We start from the raw sequence: 15,617 nt of genomic DNA, 5'->3' as shown, positions 1-15,617 counted from the left end.
TCATCTCTAACATTATACTTATAAGTATACCCCTCAAAAATAAGTGAGGGGTATACTTATTTTTAAATCAAGTAATTCTGCATTATTACCGAGAAATCTTTAAAAATTGATTTTCGGGGGGTAAAATTGGGCGTAGTTTTTACCCCGTGAAATGCCAAATTAGCATACAAAAAATACGTGTTCAATGTTTTTTGATGCACTGTAACATATCACAGAATGACGATAATCAGTGAGGTAAATCTCGGGTACTTTTCCGCTTAGAATTAAGATAAAAATCCTATACTGCAGGACGATATTTGTGAGAAAAAAAGCTAATGTTCAAACTTCGTTCCAATGAAAAATATCATCCCAATTTGAAACAGTCTGATGAATTATTATTCAACCCCTTGACTATCAGCGACACACGTACGGGCAGAAAAAAGTCTTGCCACTTTTGTGTGAGTATTTGAAAAAAAAACGATGTTTTTACTAGATCGATTTAACTGTAATTTGGCAAATCATCGTTTTCGATGTCGCTAAATTACAGGATGACTCCATCAAATTTTTTTTTATCAACACAAAAGTGGCACGAAAATCTTATTTCCACATGACTGCCAAGGAGTCAATATTGTCCTACGTATTTTATACTAAGTAAACGACGAAAGCTTTCGATTTATTCCTGACCGTTCTCCTTTTCAATCCCCGTTTATTCATCCAGCCAGCAGTTTTCGGTAACTGTGATATCCGCGTGCCCCTTTATATTAAAATACGTGTTGCACCAGCAGTGGCACGTAGGCAAGTGAGGTGAGCAGCAGGTAGACAGGATATCGTTTTATTTTCGTGGAGTCCTTATATCGCTTAGTAACAAAAATACAGTGGGAAGTTTGTACGTTGAGAGGTAAACGAGGGAAAGGTAGAATAAATATAACAGGAAGTAAGATGGAAACGAAGAAGAAGCGGTAGAAGAGGAATGGCAAGGAAAGGAAAGACGGAAGAGACGGAAAAAATAAATGCCTTGAAACGGGTTCTTCGGCTATAGGCGAACGTATACTTCATGCCTTTTTCGACCGCCAATGTCTCCGACATATCCCCCGGAGGATTTTCCCTTTTCCTTCTTTCTCCCTTTTCCCTCGAGTCGGCACCGCAGCTTGAAATACGACGTCACGCCTGACTGGAGTGAATTATCTGATTTTTGTAACTCCTCACGAAGTGACTGAGAAAAATTTCAATTGTTTTTATTGTTAGAAAACTCTACATCGAGGGGAAGGATGATCTGAGTCAAGTGATGTTCGTTTGATAAATCCTATAGTCAAATGCGGCGAACGCAAATAACTTACTTGATTCAACGAGATGCTTTTGTCGGACAAAATACTTGCGAGAACTTGATATAAGAATTAAATCAGATCTTTCAATGATGACGCTAGCAATCAATTTATTCAAGATAATACGGCTTGAGTTCTTTCCAAGGATGTGAATTTTGTATGAAAAAAATGTATGATTCCAATGACTGAAAAATTGATTGAAGGCACCTCGAACCGTTTCGATTCAAAAATATGAAAATGGTGTATCAAAGCAAGTTAAACTTGTTCTAATCCATGTTTTTCGTCAAGTCATAAGTTCAATGATTGAAGCAGCTAATGAATTTTGTTGTTACAAAAATTTCTTGCATTGACTCATGTATGAGCATTAGAGTTATTCAAGCGCACAAAACTCACACTTCGAATGTTATCATTAATAATTCGGTCGACTCAAAATTTTATGGGTAGAACCCGGATACTTATTGATTTCTGTGCAGGGAAATAAATTGCACATGTATCAATATTTCTTGTTTATTTGTCGTCAATACCAGTTTCGATGACTCGAAACTTGGTATTATGGTTTCTTCGGGTGTAGTAAGTCTGATGAAAAATTTGACTTACGTTATCCGTCTCTGTTTTCGTAACCGACTACCCGGTTTTACAAATATCTCTGAAGCTACTTCTGTAGCGAGAAAGTTCACCGCCTAGTGGCCGTTTATAGTACTAGAATGCTGATGAATATATTTTACACATTTTCCGCTTATTTCAACGTTAAATCTGTTTGTTCGGTTGTCTAGATTTTGACAATGTGATAAGTTCTTTCTTTTTTATTCGGTGCACAGAATTATACTTTTCGGTTTCTACGAAAAATAAAAACAGTCAAAGACTGTTTAGCAACCACAACTAGAAATTTCTCTCGATGCGATATTGAAATTGATGAGAATGCCTCAGGATTTTCTATTTCATCCTTTAAACCGTATGAGAAACTACTAACGCGAACAGAATAAACGGATTGCAAATGAAAATTGATCAATTTTTATGCATATTTCAGATATTTGCGTGGCTGTAAAAAGACTTGGTATTTTTTAATTGAACTTCAAACAGATTATTGTCAATACTTGAATTGACAGAACTAGTCATGAATCTGATAACAAAATTGTAAGACTCTGAATTACGAAAATGTTTCAGCTAATTTTACAAAAATCACTTTCCCCAAGTTTTTTGTATCCCTGGTAACGTAACTGATCTGAAAACATCGAATAATTCGAACATAAAATTCTATACAGCGGATGAAAACATGTTCGAAACTTGTGCTGCGTTCAAAAATTAGGTTTGCAAGGATTTTAGATTTGTCGAAACGAAAATTATTATAAAAAAGACAGTTGATAAGGTCTAAAACTTTTTCAGATTTCGAAAAAATTATAACATCTTTTTTCTCAATTTTTGGTCTAAGCATATCAGTTTGACTATTTTTTCACACTACCGACATAAAATGTTTAATCTGCGATGAAGGATCTTGTTTGAGATTTTTTACGGCGTGATCAGTTTGCGTGTTGGGTGAGTCGAAAGAGCATGTTTGAACAAATTCTATAAATAAATTTGTTCGCACTTTAACCGCGTTGGGTTGAAAGAAATATTTTGAACACCCTACTCACCATTACACACTATATAATAAATTTTCATACTTCATTCACAAGTTATCCTCCACTTCGAAGTGAAGTAAAACAAGTGTCATTCGGTTTTTAAAAGAAAACAAATACATGTGTCAAATATAAAGAGTCCAAGGGACATAGGAAACATGAATACGTTCGTCATTAGCTCTCTCATGATTGTTTTTAACCCTTCGACCAATAGCGATAAGTATTCTTTACCACCAAGTTTAAATCTACTTTTTGCATATTTAAAGAACTTTGCAGCATATTTCTTTGCAGTTTTTTGCTATTTCCGATATTTGACACAAGTTTTTAGGGTGGCTGATTGCGAATCTGAAATGGGATTTTAAAAATTCAAGATGGCGGATTCAATATGGCGGACGAATATTTCAAATTTCATCGAATCCGGAGAAAAAAAACACTGACTGGGGGTTTTCGCGGTTGCTGATTACGAATCTGAAATCGGATTTTGAAAATTCATTACGGCGAATCCAATCAGTGACCCCGAAAACCCCTGCATAGAGTCTTCTGACCGTATTCGATGAAATTTGAAATTTTCGTCCGCCATATTGATTCCACCGTCTTGAATATTTGAAATCTGATTTCAGACTCGTAATCGATGACTCCAAAAATCATAGAATACTATCCGGTTATAGAAATTGGCTGAGTAGAATAACGTGTGCGTAAAAGGGTTAAACTGTAACTCGCTGTCTTGCATGCGGCATGCGATTGGCGGGCCTGTCGAATATTTCAATTAATTCATGCGAAAAGACAATTTCCGAACCATCAACTGATTGCGTATATAGGTGACGGTTGGGGGATGGAGGGGGGTTGGGATCTGGCTTGCGCTGCACTTGTAATCGGACCCATCGGACAGAAACCGTCGCTTCGCTGCCAAATCAATTTATCCATCTGCTGATCCAATTTTTTTTTCATCTTCCTTCACATCTAAGAATGTATCGGGTGTACAGTCCGGTCAAATCATCGTCCAATGTGAAGAATTACGAAGTAAATACTAAAAGAGTGCAATTTAAGTCTTCAAGTTTTTGGTTCGTGGATATGACCGTAAAGTTCAAGTCTTATTGATCAACGTAACGAAGAGAAAAGCAAACTTGATAAGCAATAAATTAAGATTTTGGTTATTATTCGATGTATAGAATCAAAATTTATTTATTTAAATACAAACTCACGCGGAATTTATTTATTTTTTTTTTTCTCCGACCCGTACTCAATTATTACTTTTTAATAAAAGTGATTTAAATGCAAAACTGAAGTTTGTTTAACTGTTATTTTTAATCAATGTTTGAGAAAGTAGGTAATTTTTCTTATAATCCGAAATATAGTTCTGGTTTCTACGAAAGCAAACTCCATTCAATGAAACTGTTATTTCTTTTATTAGTAACGTGGAAGAAATCAAAATTTGGTATCGAGAAACCAGACTCAAAATTTGTCAAGATTCGTTTTGTTCGTGATTGTTGATTACCGATAAATTATTCGAATCTGTATTTTTATTGAGCCTTAAATTGGTCAAAAAGAACTTGTAAAATCGATACACAGTTTTGATGTAATAAACTGTAGAGTTTCTTTTCAAAGTATATTTCATTTACTGAAAATCGATGTCAGGAAATTTATGTGGGATTGATTTACGAAAAAATGAAACTTAACTGTTGCAATTTTTAATTGCTTTTTAAATCAAGATCACAGTTTCCCGTGAAACATATCTGAACTTAATTAAGATGTTGATTCCAAGCATTGGTTTCTTGATCATTCGTATTCAAAACTTTTTGTTTGGACTTTACGCCTGATACACTCTTAAATAAGATAGAACGATTAAAAATATGACGAATTTTCTACAACGAATTGCATGTTTTGATTCAGGGGTTTTCTAAATAATGATGACTACGCCGATTAACTTTTGTATTTTCATTTTTTAAATTTTCATCCAAACTCAGTCCTGGAATTATATTTTTCATTTCAGTGAATTAGTGAAACACAATTATACGAACAATTAAATAAGCAATGGTGAAGTGGAATTGAACGAGTCTATTAAATTTCTTGCTATTTCAAAGCAGTTAGAATTGAAAAGCCTCAATCGAAGATCTTGTGTTTATAACTTCAGTTTCTCATTTTGTAGCATTTCTTGATAAATCGACATATATTACAAATTTTCTAAATTGATAACCACTGAAATTCTCCTAAAACAAACAAGCAAATAAATATTGAGTTTAAACCGTACAACCTCTTTAAATCTCAACTTAACATTCAAATCTCTCGGCTGTTTTTCAACCTGACTTCCTGAAATAAAAAGAGACCGGCATGAGGTTGATGTCTGAAAAGTTTTAATCGGGTCAAATGTTCTCCTTGAATTCTGAAGCGCGGAATGACCGCGCAGAAATTCTTTGCACATTTTAATACCGAAAGGACTGCAGCAATGCGGGGAGGGTGGCTGCATTATATTTTCTATTTTATACCGCAGTATGCTGGCTGTTTTTCTGTCTCGTGTTCATCTCGCGTGACTCGGACTCGGAGCGACTTAATTTTAAGCACTCGTTTTTAAGACCCTAATTGGCGGTACGATGAAAATCTTTATTTGCACTTTATGTGCTGAGAAAAATTGAAGAATATTGCACGGCCGAAAAATTTGTTCAATTTATTGAATTTCAGTGTCGAAGAAAGTTATTTGCAATTTCGACAAGCGCCGCCAATCAAATATTCCATTTCTCATGGCGTAGATTTTTTCAATCATTCTCAAATTGTTGGACAAAACTCGAAACATCGACGTGAAATTTTACGTAATACGATCTGTTCATGTATGATCGATGTTTTGTTTTGCTCGAGAATTAGCGACATCGATATTTGAAGTACAACAACGATCGATCAACTTGGAATTTGGACGAAAAACGAGTCATTTCGTTGTCAAACAATAATCATCGATTTTTTTTATGCCCATATCTAATAGCTTCATTTTAATTCTATCAAGCAAATCTTCGTTATTTACCAAAATAAGAGTTTATCATTTTGTGAAGAGATTATTCGGTTAGAAATATTCTAAAAGGTTTTTATTAATATAAAAAAGTTAGGATTTTTTCTACCACTTGTTCAAAATGGATAAATTAAGCTGACCTATATTTACATGTATATTATATAACATGATAAACAAGGCACTGTAGATGATGCCAGAATTATTAATTCGCCATCAGCACACGTCTGGGCAAGTTATTATTAGCGCGGAGATTATAAAAGACGATAATAAATTTCCAGAATTGGTTTTTCGCTTGTATGAATCGCTCGAGTATAACCCTCGAAGAGTATATTTTTATAATACAGGTTTTATAGCTACCGTAGAAGGAAGATTTATGAACGTTTATAAACTCGTCCGAAGGTTTAAACAGGCCAAGTACATGCTGGACGGGTGTCTTTAAGGTGCTGTAAGAACCGCGGAAAAAGAAAAAAGCATGCTTTTTAAGGATGAAAATATCCTCAACTCTTCAACGAGTATTTAACACAGGGCACGAAAAACAATTGAAAATAAGGTCTCATTCACTTTGCTGATCAAACTTCGTGTGACTATTTGCCTAAAAAAAATTTCAAATTAATCTGCGTGCTGCGATGATTTTTTCCAGGAGTGGAATAAATTTTCCTTAAAAACTCTAGAGTCAAGTGGTACGTCGAATTTTATTTTAAACTTTAAACGAACGAAAAATCTTGGCTGAGATTTATTCGATTTTACTCAACGCAACGAAAATTTTTCAACAGTAGTTGCTGCACAGTGTCTTTAATTGTTTTTTACCTCAGCCGAAAAATACATTTCTAGATACAAAATGAAAATCAATTATCTCGCTGTTACCTGAAAATCTAGAATGCCTTATATTCTTCATGATCGTGGTCGCTCGTATTATATTTTCTCGTGACTACGGCGATAATTTGGTGCAACAATAAATTGATGTCAAGCGAACCTTGTTTAACTGAAAAAAATGTGGGGCTGGCAATTGTAATCATACCGAATAGTTACTTGTTCAATGTTTTCTTGTAATTCCAACAATATTTGAACCGTTGTTGTAAAGATATCCATTTTACCGGAACGTTCTAGTAAATATACGAAATGCAAAACTTTCTCGTAGCAGCGCGATGTTTAAATAACGATAGCTTACAAATTCGTTGAAATAATTTTGGAATTTTTCATAATTTACATCAGTATCGGTTCACCGTTGAAAATAAGGATTGTGAAAAACAGTTTTCTGGATAAAATTAGGTACGGCAAAGTTTAATAAAACGAATATACTTGATTTTTTCACAATTTCAAAGCAATATGAAATGAATAATTAATATTCAAACTTGCAAGTTCATAATTAAAGTATTTTTAATTTTTTATCTTCAGAAAAATCGTCGAAGCTTTGATTATACGTTGATTTGATAAATAACTGATGTACACAGTATAACTATATCTTACTGAAATTAATAAAGTATTGATTTTGTATTCAAGAAGCTCCTTAACAATATATAATAATTATACGGGTCTCAAGGACGCTTGGCGATGCGATGAATTCGTCGATGAAAAAAATATTCACGAAACTGGTTTGGTGTATAAATTTTTCAGATTTCAAGATCGCATTGTATAATTGCAACTTTTTTTATTTACTACCAAAAATATGGCGAAGAAAATGTGAAAAATTTAATAAAATTTACTGATTCGCATTAAAACTTGGTACGAGTTTTCTCTCACGATAATTTCTCACAAAGTTTATAATAGATTATGTGAAAATCCAGAAATGTATCGAGAATTCTTTTCAGCTGTACATCGACGATATTTTTCGATTCGAAATTTTCGGAGAAATATTTTGCCGGGTAATGCGGCTGGGAAAATTGTTAAGAAAAAATTCGATCAGAACTTTCAGCCCAACTTTCAATACTCGGGTGTAAAATTGCATTACTTCGATTCCCACGTGGATTACGACTAGTATGAATAATTCAAGCGTTAGAAAACTTCTAACAATAATTCATAACATTTTTCATATCCTGAATATATTTTGCTTTTATAGTCCACAATTAATATCAACGATGGATTATCTGATTCAAAAGTTACGAGAAGAAAAAAAAAAGCGTTTCTCAAAATGAAACGACATCAAGCAAATTCAATCAACACAAGCTACGATATCAACAATTAGAGAATAGATTTCATAATTAGGAGGTTTGAAGTTATGAGACTGATGTTTTCGATTTGATTATAACGTTTTGGGCTCTTTTTTCATCGTAGAAATCTCCAGAAATCTTCTGAGAAAAAGTTTGCAAACAATTATTTTCGGACCGAATAACAACAGGTCTGTGTAAGTATGGTACAATGGATGTTTGTCAATAATTACATTTGTTAGTTATAAATATTATACTACATAATGCGAGATTTGTCGAATGGTTGTCAGAAAATTTATGGAGATCCGATCGATGAGCGAAATGAGCCACAAACAATCAGATCGGAGCGAAAAAACTAGATTTTAAACATTCTATGTATTATAGTTATAACACCAACGCTCGAATTGTTGATATTTAAATTTTATTTATTCGAACTTGTTCGTGGTAATTTATATGATTAGGGATGTTGTTTAAATCATCGTCGGTATGATTGGGCCAAATGACATTGCTGGAGATGTAGTTCACAATCAGTCAAAATAGGTCTGAATTAAAAGTATTCAGGACATGGCTGCATTTTTGTCTACAAAGGTTCTCGACCCGGAGGAACTTCAATTTGAGTTCATTTTTGAGTCGCATAACCGAAGTTTCGAGAGAGCGTCAAAATTCGATATTTTTTGCGTTTTCCTCAAAAACTGCTCTCGATGGGTGAAAAATGATTTGACCATTGTGCAGAGTGGAGAATTCTACATCGAATTATGCCCTCACACATCGAAAACGGAGCTGGATTTGACAAATTAAGAAAAAAGAAATCATGTCACCAAAACTCCCCAAATGCCGTCGATAAATAGAATTTCTTTCTTCTTAATTAATAAATTATCTCACAAAAATTCCCCAAATGCCGTCGATAAGTAGAATTTCTTTTTTCGTAATTAAGAAATTATTTCTCCGAAATTCCTCAGTTGCCGTTCGTGAGTAGAATTTCTTTTTTCCTAATTTGTTAATCTGACACCGCTTCGGACATGTCAGGACATGTAATGTCGAATTTTCCGCTTTGCACGATGGTCGTGTGATTTTTCATCTAACGATATCAGTTTTTCACGAAAACGCCAAAAAAAAAAAAAAATATCAAATTATACTGTTTTCTCGAAACTCCGGCTATGCAGCTGAAAAATGACTTCAGTCTTGAATTCCCGACGGTTGGAATTCCCTATGCTCAAAAATGCAGCCATATTTTGACTAGACTAATTTTGCGATGAACGATATCTCCTCTTTTCTTAATTACTGATTCTGCAGACTCATCCTTTATGGAAAGAAGTATCAGGATGATAGTGATTAACCGATCAATTTACCAGAGCGATTGTTCGGTCGGTTTTGTCCTCGACGGCGGTACGAACGCTGGAAGGAGTTGGCGATTCCGTCATTATCTATTGAATCCGCATCCGTAAATAAAGGTGTAGATCAAGCAGGGCTCTGCACCATGAGCGTCTGTCATTAGGAACATTTTCAAGGCTCGCGGCAGCAGCGTAAAATCTGCACGAACCACAAGTCGATTGGCCTTCGTCTTGGTCGTCGTTCAATCTCGCCCCAAGTATTCCTCCCTAAAATCGGACTCGAATAAACTACCCCAACTTGATTCAGATCCCGAACTTTCGGATAGTTTGAGCCAACTTTTGCCCCGCGTATTCATTTCCGTTCCAGGTTAATTACTTTGTGTTTATTTCGTGCAGCGTCCGCCGGAAGTTTTACAAACCGTTCAACTTTTCACATCGATTCATTTAGATCGTCGTCGTCGAGTTTTTCTGTTTTACACCGAGATAAATTTCTAGCTGCGGTCGCCGTTATTGTAAAGTTTCTTCTAACTATTCTCATTCTTGGTCATAACCGAAAAATAACGTTCCGTATTATTTTTTTATGTAATCACCATAAGTTATAGGTATTACGTACTATGTTTCTTTTATGACTGTTGCGACAATTTGAAGCTTATCGAACAACGAAGTGCTCTTAAGGCTTTAACGTCTGGAAAGAAATTTAGTAAACTGAATAAATTATTAAACTGTAATTAGCAGAAAATGTAGTACTAAGAACTCTAATCACGCTAAGACGGTTACTACTTGTATCAAATTTTCACGTAGTAGCAACAATATTGGAACGTTATTGTGACGATATCTGTTTTGCTAAAACTTTCCACTAACTTTGCGAAAATGAAATTTCTCTCAGTGAAAAGTTCGATGTATACTAAGAATTTAGATATACGCTTGAATGTGACTGACACTTGTTTTCAGTATTCTGATTAATCCACTGGTATTTGCATATTTAGATTCGTTTCCTCGTCTGTCGTTTCGTGCGTAATGTAACCGTGATTTAATGCATCGTGTTGAGCAGAAGGGATGCTTTTTTACGAGGAACCAAATTTCTCCGAGATAAAATACAGTCGATATGAGTGATGTATAAACGAAAGCAAAAGAATCACACACGGGGATTGCCGCACAGGAATGTGTGACGTGCCTCGCGAGAGATCGGATGTGTACTGAACCAGCACCACCAGCTGCCAGAATTATTACAGGCAAACTCGAAGGTACACGTTACGAAACTCTCGCGCATGTCTGACTCTACTCGACTCTCACCACTGTTTCTCTTCCGTCAACGCGCCCTCAAGATCAGAAATCCTTCAGCCCTGGAGGACGACCCGTTACTGGGATTGTCACTTTGCAATGCGTCATCTGGTGGAAATAAATCAAACCAATGCAATCAGCCTGACAGCTGACCGTTGACCGTGTTTTTCGCATTTGTACAGTAGAATAGGTATGTTGTTCATTATGTTACATTAATTTATGTGACGTGAGGAATTTGATAGCGCAAGAATTACGACTCACCTCCATTAAGATTAAAAACTTAGGTTATGTGGTAATAAAATGGCGCCGAAAACCAGACTCTGATGTCATGAGGACACTTTCCAATAGTTACGTAAACGGCGCAGGTTTGCTTATCCTTGAAATGCGAATGGAGAAGAAAATTACGCATCCTTCGCGCGAAGAGGATGTAATAGTGAGTCTTTACCGACCGCGTTGAATATCACTTATTTCGATTATCATCGGAGCATAGGCATTACGGTGATCTGAAAATACCCCAGATTGTTCAAAAAAAATATCGTTTAAGCAGCAATGACGCCATCAAATGTATTCTTATTGTTGAATTACCACTTATTGCAGAAATACATTTCCTAGAGTTGTTTTCATGTAAGACCAAAAAAATTTCCTGCACTTTTATTCGGTGTTGCATTTAGAATTGCTCTGACTATGGCATTTTTTTGCATCAGTGACGCGTTGGCTTTGATAAAAGTCGAAAGAAGTGTACGTTTTACTCAATCGGTAAGGACTGATTATCGCATCCTCTTAAGGTACTTTAAGCATGATTTCACGTGTGACTTGTATTTGAAGGAATCGGGATAATTTTTATTCAAAAAGTCGAATGGATTTGACATTTTTCGTAAAATCATCGATGACGTTAGACGATCTCTAGAGATCTCTACGACTAACAAAATAAAGGCAAAAAATTGAAAGCGAATGTAAAATTTTGGAATTCTGAACGTTCGGCTGACAATTATTTTTTTTTTTTATTGTTTGTATTTTAAGTGTGCGTTGTTCGAATTGCTTCTATAAAGCATAACATTTTATTTCGTCTTGGTGAATTATTTTCATTTCATTTACATTTACCGCAAAAAAATAGTTCTAAAGATGCAAATAAGATTAAGATATTCCAAAATTAGGCGCTTTTCATGTAAAAAAACTGAAAGCTTTCACATTAAAATGTTAAATTACAGATGAAAGTTGGGAAATGTGAAGCATGTATTTTTGTTTACGGTTCTTAAGTATCCAGTCTGAAACGAATTCCACTGTCCGAAAGTTTACATGTTTCTATATCAATAAAATATTGAATTACATAACCTTCTTTCAGATATGAATGGTATAAAAAATTCAAATGCGTAAATCATTCTGTTCGCATCTTAGTACGCAATAAAATTTAAGATATTAATATTCCAGTAAATCCAAAATTTTGACCCTGGAGTATTATTTGCAAACAATTAGTGGATCGATCCATGTGTAAAAATTAATTACGTGGGTTACAGCATCGCGCGTAAAACCTTCTAGATCACCCAATCATATGCCTTCGATGTCAATTTTTTTGTCGCTTCAATTCATCCCGATAAAACACTCGTGCGATTTCAGGTGACAATTTAAAGTGGAAGGAGAATCATGCATTTTTTTACGTCTTTACTTTTTACCGCACTAAATGAATTCGACAATGAAGGATGATGCGAGTGAAAATCAAATTACCAAAAGCACGACTCTAGAACAATTCCAGGGATCCGGTATTCATCGATTCCTGAATTTTAGGAGGAACAATTGCCAGTTAAGCCACTCAAGTCGTTGAATTTCATCGTAAATTTCATCAAGGTGGCACGAATAGTTTCGCAGATACTTCGGAAATGGTCAAGTCTTGCGTTCCACTAACAAGACTGAAACTTCAACCAGATCTTGCGCCAAGTTTCGAAACGTATTTAAGGTAAGTGCATCGGTTATTGAACCCTTTCTCAAATATTGACCTTTTTTGACCGTATCTGTTTGACCCTAAGTTCTAAAACCACCGAAAAATAAATTTCCAGTGTCTCCCGTTCCAGCAATCGGTTTTAGTCATCAAGAAATTTACAATTTCTTCCGTCAATTTATAATTTTGGTAAACAAAAGGGTCAATAATTGGGTTTAAACGTGTCAATAACCGGTACACCTCCCTTACAGCAGAATATCAACTCGACACCGGAATATGAATCATTTACCGCGTAGTTTCGAGTTATAATATCTTGTCAATATCGATAACATAAAAATTTGACATGCATTTTTGTACACGTAAGTCTTGAAAATGAATTTTTTTCCTATGGCAGAGTTGCGGCTAACTTGAGTGCATTCGGTAAATAATTTCCTCACATGTGTTCAACTCGGTATGTTGACCCGAGTACCCATAGAATGCTTCGGGGTGAACTAGCAAAGCTTGAATTTCCATCTCTTGTGGGTTAGCCGAAGTGAATGCAGACAGGCAGGTACGCCATAGGCATAGAGACGATGTCGTAATTGGATTGCTGGGCTTGCAAAGTACGGAGTGTATTGTGCAATTGAACCCATATTCGGCATAGCTGCGGCCGCATGACTGCACTCGAGCATCTGTATTCTTTTCACAAACCCGGTGTAGTGTCAGAGATGATCAAAAAAAAAAAAGAGTATCATTTCCATTGAAGGTTGCATGATCGATTGAGTAGAGGAGAAAACTTAGTCTTGTGTAATGTTCTACCCTTACCGACCGAGAAAACTCACCATTTTTCTTCCTACATTAAACGAACAAACGACCGGAAAGGGTTCAAATTTCGACGGTTCATTTTTCGCATTGGAATTCAGGGGAGTTACTCGTACCCCGAAAATCTTCAAAAAAATGTGTGGTTTTTTGACGCGTATTGCTATTTTCACACTTCCCGCTTTTCAGGGGCCAAAAAAGTGCATCGTTGAAATACTTTACTGAATTCCCCTACGAAGGAGCGATGCGACGTTGAAATTTGAACCCTTGCCGTTCGTTTGTATATTTGATATAGGAAGATGAAGGGTGAGTTTGCTCGGTCGGTAAGGGTAGAACTGCTACACGACCTTAAGACAAAAAGAAAATGATCAAATAAATTCCAATCAAAAAAATGTAAAAAGTGAATTTCAGATTTCGTGACTGAATTAAGGAAGTTGATATGCCAAAAATTGATATTTTTTATAAATTTTATCACAAGTCAGTCGTGAATTAAGTATTTACCAAATTATCGTGTTCGTAAGCCACTTATATCTCTTTCAAAATGCGGAAACATTAAATACTGGAACTGCAAACAAAGGCTTGAACATTGATGCCCTGTTTGAAACCACTTAAAAATGGTTAAAAATTTCGTAGATTTGATTTCACTCTACGATGGCTTATTTTATTCCGGCGATCATTTTCTACAAATTCAACATAATACTTTTTTATCATGTTGAATTGACTTATACTTGAAGAAAAAAACCTGTTTCAGTTTCATCGATATCTTATAAGCTTGTATTTACTCATTGAGTATATATTATTTTGGTGCTTTTGAAGGGATCTTCGTGGCTTAGGAATAAAATAATTTGATAAAAACCTGATGTACGTCTATGTCGTAGCAAAATTAATAAACAGTAAATATCTATTTGGGCCATCAAACCTACTCAATTTCTGATAAACTTCCGAAGAAAACCGTATCCTCGGTATAAAAATTAATCGAAAGTCGTGAATTTTGATTGTAATAGTTAAACAATTATTAGCCTAAGATGGGTCAGACTATCGTACGTATTTTTTTATTACCAAATGCGTATAATTTGTTCAATTTGAATTAAAAAATTGGCTTGTTCCATTCTTCAATGGATTTTTGACAACACTAACCAATTTCAAACTTATACATTAGTTTATTATACATTCAATTTGTGAGTTATGTTTTTGGGATTAAAAAAAAAAAATAAAGAAAAATATAAATATAGCCTTTGGAATTGTTGCTTCGTTTTTTGTGGATTCGTGATAGACATAAAATCTGGAGTACCGAATAGAAGCACATGAATTTCATGGTCGGAAGGGTTAACGGGAGAAGAAGACCCCAGAGATCGAGAGGCAGAGCCGAATCCTGATGATCATTTGCCACGAAATTCCCATCGGGGACGCAGATACGAAACTCAGGGGTAAATTGGCGGTTCTGATTGCGAGACCGGTCGATGATCGTGAGTCTGTGCAAGTGAAATATATAGGTATGCAAAGTAGAGGATCCTTGGAAACAAGAACGTATCGAGAAGCGTCACGCGAGGAAACTTGGTAAGGATGAGTCCTCGACCGGCCCGTTTAAGCCGAAGCTTAAGAAGAGACAAAAAAACGATTTAAAAAATTTCCCCAAATTTTATTTCCCATGAAAATTAACTGATTTGCGCGATTTTTTTTTCCACGGTTAAAATACGCCAATCGGTACGGTTTTTTTTTTATGTCAAATCAAATCACTCGCGAAGAACAGAAAATAAATTTTTGAACGTTTGTTTTTATTTTTTTACCATTGTTTCTAACGGTTTTCTCGAAACGTGGTTTTTCAAAACGGCGTACATTCGCAAAGAAAGAGTTCTCAATCTATCCTTCTCAAAATTTGGACACGAGACTCTTCACGCCATTATTTATCTTGTCTTGGAAACATTTGTTTTTTTGTGAAATCTTGATATTTTTTTTTAACAAAAACAGTCGAAAAAATTGACAAAATTCGATACTTTTCGTTGTAACCGCGGGGATTCTGTCAATTTTGTTAAAAGAGAAAAAAAGAAATACCTCCATAGCAAGATGGCGACTTTCAAACTGATCAATCATGTTTTTACAAATTTTGTTTTAGATAATATTTACGGCCACAATCGTGTATACACTGTGAGGTCTCTTTTTTTCCGACGTCATTTTCAACCTTATGAAACAAATGTAAAGAAAATAAAAATAAACGTTT

The 15,617-nt window shown here is 35.1% G+C and overlaps 2 protein-coding genes across 5 annotated transcripts in view; both read right to left on the bottom strand.

Moving 5' to 3' along the window:
- Positions 1-15,617, bottom strand: part of LOC107219815 — a 32,749-nt gene that overhangs the window by 12,733 nt on the left and 4,399 nt on the right. The window contains exons 1-2 of one of the 4 annotated variants that reach the window (XM_046744609.1): positions 10,249-10,575; positions 9,406-9,855 (exon numbers count right to left, since the gene is read on the bottom strand). The exons of 1 other annotated variant lie outside the window; for it this stretch is intronic. In XM_046744609.1, the coding sequence (XP_046600565.1) occupies positions 9,406-9,477 (72 nt within the window). In that variant the 5' untranslated portion in view covers positions 9,478-9,855; positions 10,249-10,575. Of the gene's footprint in view, positions 1-9,405; positions 10,576-15,617 lie in introns of those variants that run through there. 2 more of the 4 variants (XM_046744608.1, XM_046744607.1) reach the window with 2 other exon arrangements.
- The window catches only part of LOC107219808, a 115,777-nt gene continuing 103,879 nt past the window's right edge, over positions 3,720-15,617 (bottom strand). The window contains exon 15 of the mRNA XM_046744603.1: positions 3,720-3,944. The gene's annotated coding sequence lies outside the window, so the exon portion shown is untranslated. The remainder of the gene's footprint in view (positions 3,945-15,617) is intronic.

The sequence above is a fragment of the Neodiprion lecontei genome, chromosome 7 (assembly GCF_021901455.1).
Source record: "Neodiprion lecontei isolate iyNeoLeco1 chromosome 7, iyNeoLeco1.1, whole genome shotgun sequence".
NCBI lineage: Eukaryota > Metazoa > Arthropoda > Insecta > Hymenoptera > Diprionidae > Neodiprion > Neodiprion lecontei.
This window is presented reverse-complemented; position numbering and strand designations above follow the sequence as displayed.